The 13,691-nt window shown below is 39.8% G+C and overlaps 1 protein-coding gene across 9 annotated transcripts in view; it reads right to left on the bottom strand.

Annotated features, from left to right (window-relative positions):
* Positions 1 to 13,691, bottom strand: part of CPEB3 (cytoplasmic polyadenylation element binding protein 3) — a 126,395-nt gene that overhangs the window by 104,454 nt on the left and 8,250 nt on the right. For 4 of the 9 annotated variants that reach the window (XM_084845891.1, XM_084845890.1, XM_084845894.1 and 1 more), the window contains exon 2: positions 10,920 to 11,809. In XM_084845891.1, coding sequence (XP_084702017.1) covers positions 10,920 to 11,798 — 879 coding nt within the window. In that variant the 5' untranslated portion in view covers positions 11,799 to 11,809. Of the gene's footprint in view, positions 1 to 10,919; positions 12,017 to 12,047; positions 12,207 to 13,691 lie in introns of those variants that run through there. The other 5 variants (XM_084845893.1, XM_084845896.1, XM_084845898.1 and 2 more) reach the window with 4 other exon arrangements.

Below are 13,691 nucleotides of genomic sequence, written 5' to 3'. Positions count from 1 at the left end.
ATCAGGCGAGCCGCCGCGTTCTGTACCAGCGGCAGTTTCCGAACCGTCTTCAAGGGTAACCCCACGTAGAGCGCATTACAGTAGTCTAAACGAGAGGAGACCAGGGCATGTACTACTGATGGGAGCAGATGGTCGGGAAGGAAGGGGCGCAGCCGCCGTATCAGATGGAGTTGATACAGCGCTGTCTGGCTCACAGCTGACACCTGAGCCTCCATGGACAGCTGGGAGTCCAAAATGACCCCCAGGCTGCGGACCTGGTCTTTCAAGGGTAGCCGTACCCCATTCAACACCAGGTCAACATCCCCTAGCCTCCTCTTGTCTCCCACCAAAAGTACCTTGGTCTTGTCAGGGTTCAGCTTCAGCTTATTCCTCCCCATCCAGCCACTCACCGTCTCCAGACATTTGGACAGGGATTCTACGGCCAACCTTGGTGAAGATTTGAATGAGAGGTAGAGCTGCGTGTCATCCGCATATTGATGACACTGCACCCCAAACCTCCTGATGATAGCCCCCAGCGGCTTCACATAGATGTTAAATAGCATCGGGGAGAGGATGGAACCCTGTGTCACCCCACAAGTAAGTGGCCACGGGTCCGAAACCTCCTCTCCCAGTGCTACCCTCTGGTACCTGCTGGAGAGGAAGGACCGGAACCACCGCAATACGGTGTCTCCAATGCCCAACCCCTCCAGGCGGTCCAGGAGGATACCATGGTCAACGGTATCAAAAGCCGCTGAGAGGTCAAGGAGAACAAGGAAGGAGCATTCACCCCTATCCAGAGCCCTCCTCATATCATCTACCAAGGCGACCAAGGCCGTTTCTGTCCCATGCCCAAGCCTGAAGCCCGACTGAAATGGGTCTAGATAATCAGTTTCTTCCAAGTGTGCCTTCAACTGCACCGCCACCACCTGCTCAATCACCTTGCCCAAAAATGGCAGATTTGAGACTGGGCAAAAGTTGTTCAGAACTTGAGGATCCAAGGAGGGCTTCTTTAAGAGCGGTCTTATCACTGCCTCCTTGAGGGCTGATGGCATCACTCCCTCCTCAAGGGAGGCGTTCAAGATATGCTTGTCTGCTATTTACTTTCTTCAGCAGTATGGATCAATATCTCCTCTGGAAGTGTTGAAATCCCACTTCCATCCTTGCACTGTATTATGTCTTGAACTGACACTTTCCAGTTTCCTCCCCAACTTCTGAGCTTCCCTTGATCCCAAACTCTAAAAGCGGCAGCTGAATGGGACAGAGCTATTGCGGCAGGCAGGTGTAATTACTGCAGGAATATGGGTGGGTTTTTTTCTTGTCGTTCGCAAATACATGACAAAAAAAGTTGTGCAAGGAAAAACTGTGCAGAAAAGGGGTAGCGATCAGAGTGGGGCAAGAAGCAGGAAAGATTTCCCTCCGTAGGGATAGGGATATGAGAGGGGTTGTGCTGCAAAGGGCAATGGGATATGCGCCAGGAGCGGGTGGAGGACGGGGGGGGGACACACACAAGCCAGAGCAAGCTGCAGGGCACCCAATTGTCTGTTGGAAGTAATGTGGGTTAGCGAGTGAACAACCAACCCACCATGACTTATTTCCAGGGTGGCCCATTGTGATGTGCAATCTGGCCCAGAAAAACACCTGGTGACTGAAGCTTCTTTAGGCAACAGCAGAAAAACTAAAGATTACTAGCTCGCTCATCTTAATATAAATGTCCTTCTCCAACATGACCTTCAGAAAGATGAGGTATGTGATAAGTAGATGCAGGAGTGCAGAAACTGTTCAACTTCTTTCAGGTTTCTGAAGCGTTCATCCTGTGACATATCTTTGTTTACTTTTGGTGGTAAACAGGAGAAAATGTATGTATTTCTGGGAATGGAAGAGGCCTGCTGCAGTTTGGGGCATTCAAATATTACCCTTGGGCTGCTTTTTGTACTTGCAAGAGTGGTCTTTACACTGCACATGCAAATGGCAGTGCAACATGTGAGCTGAGAGCCAAGAGTACTTCAGGCATGAAATTTTGACTGTACAGAAAACACCTATGCATAAAACACGCACACCATCACGTGACAATTGCACAACTGTAGTTTACGTGTGTATATGCATTAGCAAGATGTACAGAGCATTTACGGCAAAATGCATATGAAGCAGCATTCATCTGCAGCTGATTCTGTGATCTCCGGTGTACATCTAAACCACAGGAAATGGCAATGGAAATGGCCATTGACAGATCTACAAACTCCCAACTCACAAATTGTACGGCTCATGCAAACAGACTGTGGGAATTTTCCAACAATAGTGTAGCCTGATTGAAGCTGGCACTGTCCTTTGATATTTGATCATGTCACTCAGAAGTTAGCCATCTTTATGAATCCGAAAAGGTTACAAGTTGATCACTATAAGTTACTGCATATTTATTCAATAAGCCAATTAATGGGCACTGTAGTTAGCAAAGAACATTTACTAAAAGATATACATATGAAGATACTTTTTTTTTTTTTTAATAAGGCAGGAGTTCTCAGAGTTAACTAAAGGTTACCATCCAGAGGGAAGCACCTGAGAAAATGGATACTGCAATGTAATTTAAATGGGTACAGAAGCACAACACTCATACTAAAGCCACTAGAATAGCATTTCAAAATTATACTTAGACATCCTTGGTTGATAAAGGTTATATGAAATACCACTGCAATATAAAGGTCAGGCATATTTTAATGTATTTTGACAGCTAGAATTTATCATTTTAAAGATCCTTCAAAGATCCCACCTAGTTAACATGGTATCAGTCAAGAGAATCAAGAATGCAAGGTAACATTTTAAAATGAACTTAACTATAAAATTGTATACAATCCAGTTCTCTGCAATTCTTATGTCAAGTTCATTTGCAGCTAAATAGAATGAATTAGAGAACAACTTGCAGTCTGAGCAGAATGAAGAAAATATGAATATATGAATATGACAAAAAAATAAAACTCTTGTTTACCCACCTGTGTACTTCATCCAAAAATTACAAACCTTAGAAGCTTACACTGATGTAAGTGGCAAACACAAAATAAATCTCTTTTCTGCACAATTTGAGGAACTTGCACTTTTTGCAAGTAATTCATCATATGATAAACTTAACTAGGTGAATGAACTATTCCATCCAGTCCATTACCATGCCGAAGCATCAATTCAGGTTGTTCACAACAGAATCTCTACTTGATGGAAAATGCTAAAACTGGGTGTCATCTGCATACTGGTGACACCTGACACCAAATCTCCAGATGACCACTCCCAGCAGTTGCATGCAGATATTAAAACAGCATGGGAGAAAGAACAGAACACTGCAGAATAAGATTTCCTGAATGACTTTCCATTTATACGTTAGATCTGAGAGCAACTTTGGTCATGATTTCTGATTAGTTCAACACTTGCCTCTAGTACTAGATTCTGGTACTCAGGATTAAACCCAGAATTATATTCCCTTTAGTTGGTTGCATGACTAATTGTTCCAAGGAACAGTTATTTATTATATGTGGAACTCTGGTCTCGTTGTTCCAATCCAGACCCACATTTATCCAATCAGTACGATAGTAGTTGAAGTCCCCCATTATGACAACACTTTCTACATTGGCTGCCTCCCTGATTCCTTTCTCCATCCCCAAGACCACCCAACTTATGAAAGTAATTATCAAAAGATGTGTGATGACCACACAAATTAACGAGAGAAAGTTGTATTAGTAGCTATTAACCATGACAGCTAAATACTCTGTATACCAGATTCTAGCAACAAAGCATAGGGGAAGGGCATCACCTTCATGCCCTCCTTACAAGTACATAGAGGCATCTGGGTAGCTGCTGTTGGAAAGAGAATACTAGACTTTCATGGAACTTGGCCTGATCAAGCATGATAATTAAGAATATAAGAAAAATTTCAAGTGTTGAATTGGGCATGAAATGGAACATTTTCTGGACTGTGAGAAATGTGAATTCTCTAGCATTATACTAATCAAGATGTCAGTCAAACTAAAATCTTGTGATTAAATTTCATCAGCAGCAGCTGCTAATTTAATTTGTGTTCCTTTTCAAATAAAAGTTTAGAATGGAGTACTGCTGAGAGGAACATCAATGCAGGAAAGAACACCATGGAAAGAACACAGATGAGTAATATACAATAAATTAAAATATAATGATGCAAAGTAGTGACCTCATTTTAACATAAACACAAAGTAAGCCATGTTGATCCATAAGAAAAATCCCAAAATGCATGATAAGGCAATACCTTTATTAGGACAAACCAACCTTACACAAAATCGTGAGCAAGCTTTGTCTTTTCAGCAGGCTAGATGTTACACACTGAAGTCATAAGGTTTACATATAGTCAGTGTCTTAAAATGGAATGTAGAAGGAGAAATAGACTTAGTTGGATTAATCTCTACTAAGGAACAAACTACACTGGGTTCCCTTGTCCCTAAATACTGCAATATCTGGTTTACTTGCACATCACATCATGCACTTGCCAACAAGAGGTCCTCCAGTGACTTCAGCCTCTATATTCTAGGATTTTGCAGACATGTTTTATGATGGATTTTTTGTTTATTTGGTGTCCTGGTGCTAATTATTTTGATGTCGAGAAGCTGTGCGCGCTTATGATTTGTATCAGTGGAAGTGGCTTCAGCCTGCCAAATTGGTTTGGCAACCATTTTTACCCACCTTTACTTTTCATCTAAGGGGTGGGGGTGGCTCTGCAGACAGGACATGGGCTCTCTCCTCCATTTATTGACCATCGTTAAGGCTGAATGATCACCCTTTTTAAAACTGTAGTTTTAAATATGCACCTACAAGCTGTGAATAACTGCAGAGTGAGTTTTAAAAGAAATTATCCAAAGTCATGTATTTGCATAGCTGCACAGCTGTACACAGAATTGTTGTAATGTTTGTGAGGTTGGTTTGGTGTGACCAATCAAAACTAGGCAAAAAAAAATCAATAAAACCCAAATTAGGTAGCATTACGTTGTGCTTTTTCTCTTTTCCCTGCTTTGTGTAACATCCAGCCTTATTAAAAGGTCTGGAAATCAAACTTGCTCATAATTCTGTACATTGTTGGTTGGTCCTAATGAAGGTATTGCCTCTTGGAACAGATCTCCCCAGGAAAGTCTGGGTAACAAATCACAGTACAGCAGGGTGCAATAACCTTGTCATTCAAATTTATAGAGAAGTCAGAGGTTAAAATTTAAAAACTAATTTTGAAGTTCATAGGGAGTTATTCAGTACAGTTCTGTAAATTAGACCAACACATAAGGAACTAGAAGTAGCTTGACTTAAAACACTCCACAATGGTGTGACAGCAATAGCTCCTTGTTTCTTAGAACATGCTCAGGGCTTAACTTTACTTCTGGCAGCTTGCCAAAGCTCACTCTACGCCTGCAGGATGTATTTTAAATTAATTCCAAGAAACAGCTCCAATGCATATAAAGCCCAACACGGATCACTACAACCCAGACAAGTGAGGTGATACCCAGTCACCTATTGGAACAGAAGTAGCTCTTAACATTTGGAAGCAAAGCATGCCGAAGCTTGCTTTAAAAAAAAAAAAGTTCAGTAATAATTAAGGACTACCTCTAAAGAGTCACATAGTATATACAGTATTGTCTGGTCTGATGCCCTATTTCTTCTGTCGCTTCAGAACTAATGCACAAGTCATATTATTAGCCTTTGACATCAGAACAGAGCTCTTTTTGTTTTCTTGGAATACTTTTCAGTGGTAACAGTGACACTGAAATAAATTCATGAGTGGAAGCCCTACATTTTTAACTGAAACTCAATTTCATAATTAGCACTGAGTAGAAAAGGACATTCATGTACTACAATTAAGGGTACGTAGTGAGTAAATTAACACCCAACCTAGAGTATGCAAAATAAGCAGAAATATGGCAAAACACCATATGTGCCTTTTCACAGACTCATTTATAAGTGCTGTTTTAAGAGCAACATTTAATACAAAGGTTTCCAATGTCTGATTATAGCAGTCTTTAGAACTTAAGCATTTATAACTACATAGAAATGTTCAAAGACCTTTAATTATAGAACTCTATCTGATCTATTAAATGAGAGCTGGTAAAAGTATTTTCCTGTTTTAGAAGTGCTTATAGCTATCGACTACACAGAAGAAAGTGAGTGAGCAAAGTATATGTATAAAATGCACCCCTCACCAAATTGAAGCAAACAGCCATGGAAAATTACACAAAGGCTGTGTACATTGTTCTCGTCTATTGTACTATCAGAACACAGCTTATTATTGTGACAAAATATATTAAAATTAATATATGTACTGTCATATTAACATGACTTTAAAAAAATTTCCCCACGTGGTAGCAACCTCTGATAGCTGCACTGAATTATTTGGTTTTGCATCAGAATTTAATGATTAAATCATCAGTTTTAGTCATTTTAATAGTTACTGCATCAGTTGATTAATATTCTGTTCTTAACAGCAAATGAACTGTGGCAAATTATGTGGAATTAATTTTATGTCTGAGTTTAAGTGACATGAAAAATTACTCAACCAGCACTCTAACCCCTTCATCGCTTTTCCATATGATGATCCATTTCAGCAGCATCCATTGCTGTACTACCAAGCAGAAACAGAGCTATTGTACGATGTCAGGAGTGGTAAAACCATCATTCTTGACATTTAACTTATATTATTGTTTTCTAAACATATTTTAATTAGCAATAATCCACCAAAGCTTGACAGCTGCTTGAATATTACTTCGTACTGATAAAATACAACAAGAGTAGTATCACCTCCACCACATTTTTATCCTGCCCTTTCTTCAAGGCACTCAGGGCAGCAGAATGCATGATGTCTTTAACTTCACAGAAACCTTGTGAGGTAAGTTGAAATGAGAGACAGTGACTGGCCCAATCTTAGTAAGCTTTGCAGCACAGTGGAGATTTGAATCTGGGTTTAAGTCCAATGTTCTAACTACTATACTATATTGGTTCTTTCTGTACAGGGTGCTGGCAATTCTGAAAGCCAAGCTTCAATAATGCTTTTAAAACATACCATATACACTTTAAAATAACTGAAATAGCCCATCTTATCACCTTCAAACCTAATGAATAATGACTAGGTAAAAATGTGTTATGTCAGAATTGTAGCCGCTGTGTCTGCCTCCTCTCTTTTTTGCTTGGTAAGCACGAATTGTATTTTTAGAGCAACATATGGCGTAATACATACATCTACTCATATGTGGTTAAAGAACATGTTTTCCTCAAGTTAAAATATAATTAGACATAAAATATGATGTTAAACATATATTCTTATACTAAAGGTCAGTTACCAACATTACTGAAATTTAGTTCTACCTCACAACTGCTGTGTGTCTGTCCTCAATTTGCACTCAAGATTTTTCAGTTGTTCCCTTATGGACTTACTCCAAAGGACATAATGAACATTCAAGCCAGCAAAACCAAAAGTTTAAAATTAACTGCATAAATTGGGAAGCAAATACATGCACCAGTTTTCAAAAATAGATGCAGTAGAAGTGAAAGAGACACTATCACAGCCACACATTATTGAACACTTTACAATTAATCTAAGAGACTCAAGTCCCAGGATATCCTGGTAACAATTCAAAAGCAGGATCCTTTCAGAAGCAACAATAGAATAATGTTGTCCTACACAAGGTAACTTTTAAGCCAAATGATATGCTTGATGATATGAATGCTATAATATAAACACAGATAAATAAGGTAATAATTAGGAACAGCGACTTGATGCTCATTTAGAGAAGCAACCAGCTATATCACATACAAATTATTTGGGGAACTACTTGCAGTTGACACAATCAAATAATGCTTTGCATACGCAGAAGCACTACTTTTTAAAAGGCATTATACAAATACTTTATTCAAGACAAGACAAGGCCTTTTCCCAGAAAGGACCACTTATTTTCCTTACATATATGTTTAAATAATGCTACGATGTCTTGAATTCAAAGACTGGATTGGGCCCATGAACATTGTGGATGGTAAACAAATAGATCAAGTAATTGATACAGTTGGATTACCAGAACAAATTTTCAGTGCTTCACCATATTTTCCATACATCTCTTCTTGTGACCATTTGGTAGGTCAGTAAGTAGTACGGTCTTCACCTCACTAGGTATTTATAATTATGGCATTTTTTTAACATTTTCACAACACATACAAGACATGAAATTTAATACTAGACGTTAGTCAGCTAATGAGGTAACAAAATATAGCTATTTTTAGAACAGACAAATCATTAAGTCTCAACACCATTCAAGTTAACACCCTGAGTTAAAACTAGAGAATCAAAATATTTTCAAATAGCACCAACTACCAAAATGTGTAACAAACTGCCTAATTGCTCTTTATAGGAAAATACTTAGCCATGTATTTTTAAAGTAAAATTGTGCCACTTGGTATTCTTACTATTAGTGCAAATTCCCAACTCAAGAAGTTCCAGTACTAAAATTTACATGATATAATAAAAGATATAGCTATACTACAAAGTTATCTTAGCGTTATATAGTTCAACTGTCATGGCTTACTTCAATAAATGTGGGCTGTAGTTTGATGAGAAGCCTGAAAATTCTGTTGGAGCAGGGCCTGGCCCTACCACTAAGCTAAGCAAGGCAGCTGCTTCAGGCACCAGATTTTGGGGGTCATGAAATGGCAGCAAATTGTTATTTCAGTTACTGTTATATTTTTACTGCCAGAGATGGGGAGAGGTCCTTGTGGGATTTTCTGCTTCATGTACCAAAGTAACTTGCCTGGCTTTGGGTACTATGCACCTTGATTTGGGTGGTTAGGGACACCATTTGCTACTCTACCTCAGCAACAAAATGTCTTGGGGCGGCCCTGTGTTGGAGATCACTAGACCCCCAATTCCAGAACCAAAATTCATTTGGTTTCCTGGGAATGGGGAATCACTAGATATGTCCGCCATATGAAAAATAGTGATTACTAGGATCCTTCTCTCGTGGAGGATAGTCTCAGGTCATAAATCTACAATGTTGTGTCCTTCATGGTGAGAAGTCATGCTTCATTTGAGGATCACATTTCTTCTATGCAAATTATTTATGTTTGCTTTTACTTAAATAGAACATTAAATAAAAGGAAGCATTTCATCACTGGTTCTACAAGCAGCAACTTATATTCACCTTTAGTATTCAAAAGATCTATTTTGAGTCTAAAGTGTCTTTTATAATTAAGAGACTTTCTACTTTCATTTATCACAAGATATATCAATGTTTGGGTTATAAATACTGCAAGAAACATTATCTGTAAGGAAAATGCTGTACATTGCCTTGTTCTAGAGGTTTAACCAAGGATGGGAAGATATTTTACATATCTTAACCGAAACACCTATTCTTCCAGATGCCAGTATGGAAACCTATATATTGCTAGAGCCATCTAATAATCTTACACACTCTATAGAATGTAGTAATGGAGCAACAAAAGCAAAGGTAGAATGGTCCCTATCTCCAAAATGCACCCCCTCCAAGCTTTAAAGCTCTCAAGACTGACTGGCAGAAGCATGCTCCTCCTCCAGCATTTGAGAACCAACAGGAAATTAGCAACTCTCCCTTTAAACAAAATTTAGCAGCAAAATGAGGCCTGACAGCAACACTTGATTGACTGAATGAAAGGAAGCAACTTTCTTAGACTGATTTCATTGTGCACCACTGAATTTACTGCATTTTAAACCAACCTTAACAATACCTTTGATTTTATTGTAGTTTATATTATTGATTACATGTACTGAAAACACTGACTTTCCTTCAAGTGTGTTCCTTCAAAACTAGGGGGAAAAAGGGTAATGTCACTGTACTTCAAAGAACAGTCTAGCTGTATTTGGAAGTGATAACTAAACAAAAAACCAAAGAGGCTTTTATCTTCATAATCTGATACGGGACACCAGGTAAAGTGCATGTGCCAATTATTCAGTTAAGGCAGCATTTAACACCAAGACAAGTTCCATTCTACATTAAAGTTTCAGAGTTTCTATTTTCCCCAGTTTCAGTTGTTGCAACTGATCTCCCTTGACATCTTAGATAACAAAACCATCGAAGGACACTGCCGCTTTAAATATTTCAGGGCTTATGTAGCTAGTAAATAGGCTCCATTGCAATATGGCTGTGAAGGTCGTGTCCTATTGTATCTTTCCTCTGATAATGTACAAAATAGAATGAAAATATTTATTCCACACAAGTATCTTCTCTGTATTTCTTAATCTTCTTGCTACCATTATAAATTTTCTTATTAAAAGCAACTGATACTCAGGTCAACACACACCCAACACTCTGAATGCATTCAAACCCACACCATAAACACAATACCATGATTACACTTCAGCAATTTCAGCATTTCATTTGCATTCATGTGCCTGATTTTGCAAACACAATCCTGTTGAACCTCATTTCTCAGCATTAATAAGGTAGAGCCTTCTAAAGCAGAAAGGGCTCAGCCCTTAATGTGGAGAAGGTAATTAACTAGATTCCTCAAGTGTTTTTGGTTTTAGTCAGCCATTTCATTTCAGATTTGAAGCCATCTACTTTGCTGGATCTATAATATTCCTATATTTCAGGTTTTAAAATAGTAATGTACCAAGTAAAATGCATAAAACATGAGGCATATAAGCAGCGGAAAGGGCTGAGGGAGAAGGGTGGCACCAAGCAGCAAATATTTCTAACAGAACAAAAAAGTCTAAAAACACAATCTGACTAATTTGCACTTGGAATTTCTGACATATGTGAATGCTTTTGGGAAATGCATAGCTTGAATGATTTCAGGGAAGATGGTTAACTAATGCAGGCATGAGCTGGAATGGCAAAAGTGGCATTTGGTTTTACATAGAATTAGATTACAATACATACTGAAATATTTGCCCATCCCTCCCCCTTGTGCACTCAATTAAAAGACAGTACCTGAAAAGGCAACAGATTGTTGCCATTGTCCGTCCTGAAGGCATTGTCTTCCATCCAGGATTTGGGGGTTAGGGGAGCAGCCCGTGGGAACTTCGGTGGGGCAATGACATTGCTAGAGAAGGGCTTTTTAAGGGGTGAAATGGGATTGAGTGGAGATGGCACTCCCACACCCACTCCCACACCCACTCCCACACCTACTGCCCTTCGCGGGTCCCTGCCAGCTTGCAGCCCACCCCAAGGATTGGAAGGTGTACTCCAGGCTGCATTTTGATGGTTATTCCAGCTGGAAGGGGAAGAGGTGGAGGCAGAGGAGGAGGAAGGTTTGCTGGTCATGATGGGCTGATGGCTATAAGCAGCATTTCTCTGGGCAAAGGATGCCTGATTAGGGCTGACTGGAGATCTCCTTTGCTGCTGCTGGGCTTGCTGCTGTTGTTGTTGCTGTTGGTGGTGCTGAGTCTGGGCTAGGCCGATCTGGGGGGAGAAAGTGCCTCCAAAAACAGGATTGACGTGGTGAGGGAAATTCTGGAAAAGCATTGTCCCATTGACTGGAGTAATTCCTTGGAAAAAGCTATCATCCACTGCGTTTGTGGTCCCAGTGGACCAGGTGCTTCCAAAGGAGGGAGACAATGAGGTGCCGGCTGTAGGTTCCTGCTGAGGCTGGTGGAAACTTAAGCCCGGCAAGATGGGAGACTCCATCTGCATCTTTTCTTTGCTATTTTGGGCAGGAGCTGCTAAGCCAATACTAGTCACTGGGCTGCCGTCCTCTGGTTTGGGTGTCTCTGACGTGATGGGTGTAGAAGGGGCTTCTGCTGCGTTTGGATCTTGCCGCTGCTGCTGAGGCTGGGCTTTGCTTTTGTCCATCAGTAAATCATCCTGCATGGTTTGCGCAGCTGAAACGAGAGAAGGTGGGGGGAGGGGAAAGAACCACAAAGACGGACTGTTAACATTCATACGGTTGCTTTAACCTTCTGCTGTTTGCTAGAATTCCACAGCTAGCATAATGCCGCCGCAAGTTGCAAGGCAAGACTAATACGTAATCCCACCCCCCACCCCTCTTTAGGAGTACGCGGTTTGAATCAGAGCGATCGCTCCACACTGCCTCTAAAAATACATTTCAAGACGCTTCACCCTTTTCGATGTCTTGGTTCCCTTCAGTGTAAAGGAAAGATGTGCTTATAGGGCAGAGATATACAGAAATTTCGCCACGTCTCTTTCTCTTATACCGGAACTCAGAGCTCTCGCCCTGCAATGAGAAACTGATTCTGGTTCCTGTTTTTCCGTACACCCTCCTCCTCCCCTGTTATTTGCATACGTCAATAAATACTGCTGCGTCCTTCAGCAAGGTTAAAAAGACAGCAGCCTTTACTCTCCCCCACCCCCTTTCCTATGAATAGACTTTTAAAGGAGCCAGGTACCCATTTTGTTTAATCAACAAACAGGTTCAACCAAATTAACTAAAAACAGTTCAACATTCATACTCGCAGAGCTTGGAATAAACGAAAAAGCCTAAGCCAAACTATCGCTTCCTTAAGCTACCGAAGGAGGGAGGCGTTGTGGACATAACAGGGTATACAGTTTTGCTTGCTTTAATAGCTCTTTTGTTTTATCCTGTTAACAGCCAATTTTGTCTTTTGTTTTCCACTTGTTTATTCTGTGTTCCAGTCACGTTAAATATAATGATCGTATACTGTCTACTCAGAAGTAAATCTCATTAAGTTCAATCCTATATTCACTTACCTGGGAGTAACCTCCATTAAACGTAATGGGATGTACTTCCGAGTAGATATATAGGATTGTGCTGTTCATCATTCAAGAACGAAATTACTCGGGGCCAAAAAATATGCAACCATCATCCCGCATAAAACTGGTAAAACTATTCAGACGCTCTACCATTTCCCTATAGGCAATCTGCAGAAGCGTTTTCCACGCCTAGGCATGCACGACTTAAAATGAAACTGACAATATAAATCACTAGATAGAGGACAAAAATAGGAATAATAATAATAATGCATTCACTAGGCTCCCCTCTTCAAGAAAGCTATCTGAGGAAGACCAAAAGGTGAAATAGGCCAAACAAAAGACAGCCATCTGGGTAAGACGCTGAACAGTATCAAATTAAATAGGCTTATTTTGGCAATATACTATCCCCAAATAATGTTGAAACATTCAAAATCTAATGCCCCCCCACCTCCACAGTTTTAGCCATAGTATTCTAATCACTCGCCTTTAATATTTAACTGTATCAAGGCAAAACAGCAGTGGCTTTAAAAATATGAGAATTATGAAGACAGTAATTTCCTTTCTCACATCTACTAATTTCAAGATTCCTAAATTCAAGATCTCTGTTAATAAAGGTAGTCAATTAAATGAACAAAGACAACAAAATTGTATGAGCACTAATCCATAGTAGAAGTTATTTCCCAGAAATAAAAATAGTTTTCTTTATTGGTAATTTATGCATACAGTCTAAAAATAATGCCTTGTGGAGAGTGCATATATAGAGTGTATTAAGGTAAATCCTAATCCCAAAAGGAGTAGACTAACGCATCTGTGGCACGCAGCTCTTCTGCTGCTGCTGTAGGGGGTGCAGAGAAACCTTTAAAGTAGCACTGCAGTAAGCCATAATATTACAGCCTTTGTGTAGTTTTCCATTAGCTGCACTGCGAGCAAACTCACCACAATGGTAAGTGTAGGCAAAATAAATACAAGAAATTTCATACAAAGAGAAAGAACCAGATAATTTGCTCCCCTCCGACTTTTTAACAGCCCATT

Source organism: Heloderma suspectum, chromosome 3 (assembly GCF_057233095.1).
Source record: "Heloderma suspectum isolate Gila_16-S chromosome 3, 16-S_ref, whole genome shotgun sequence".
Lineage (NCBI taxonomy): Eukaryota > Metazoa > Chordata > Lepidosauria > Squamata > Helodermatidae > Heloderma > Heloderma suspectum.
This window is presented reverse-complemented; position numbering and strand designations above follow the sequence as displayed.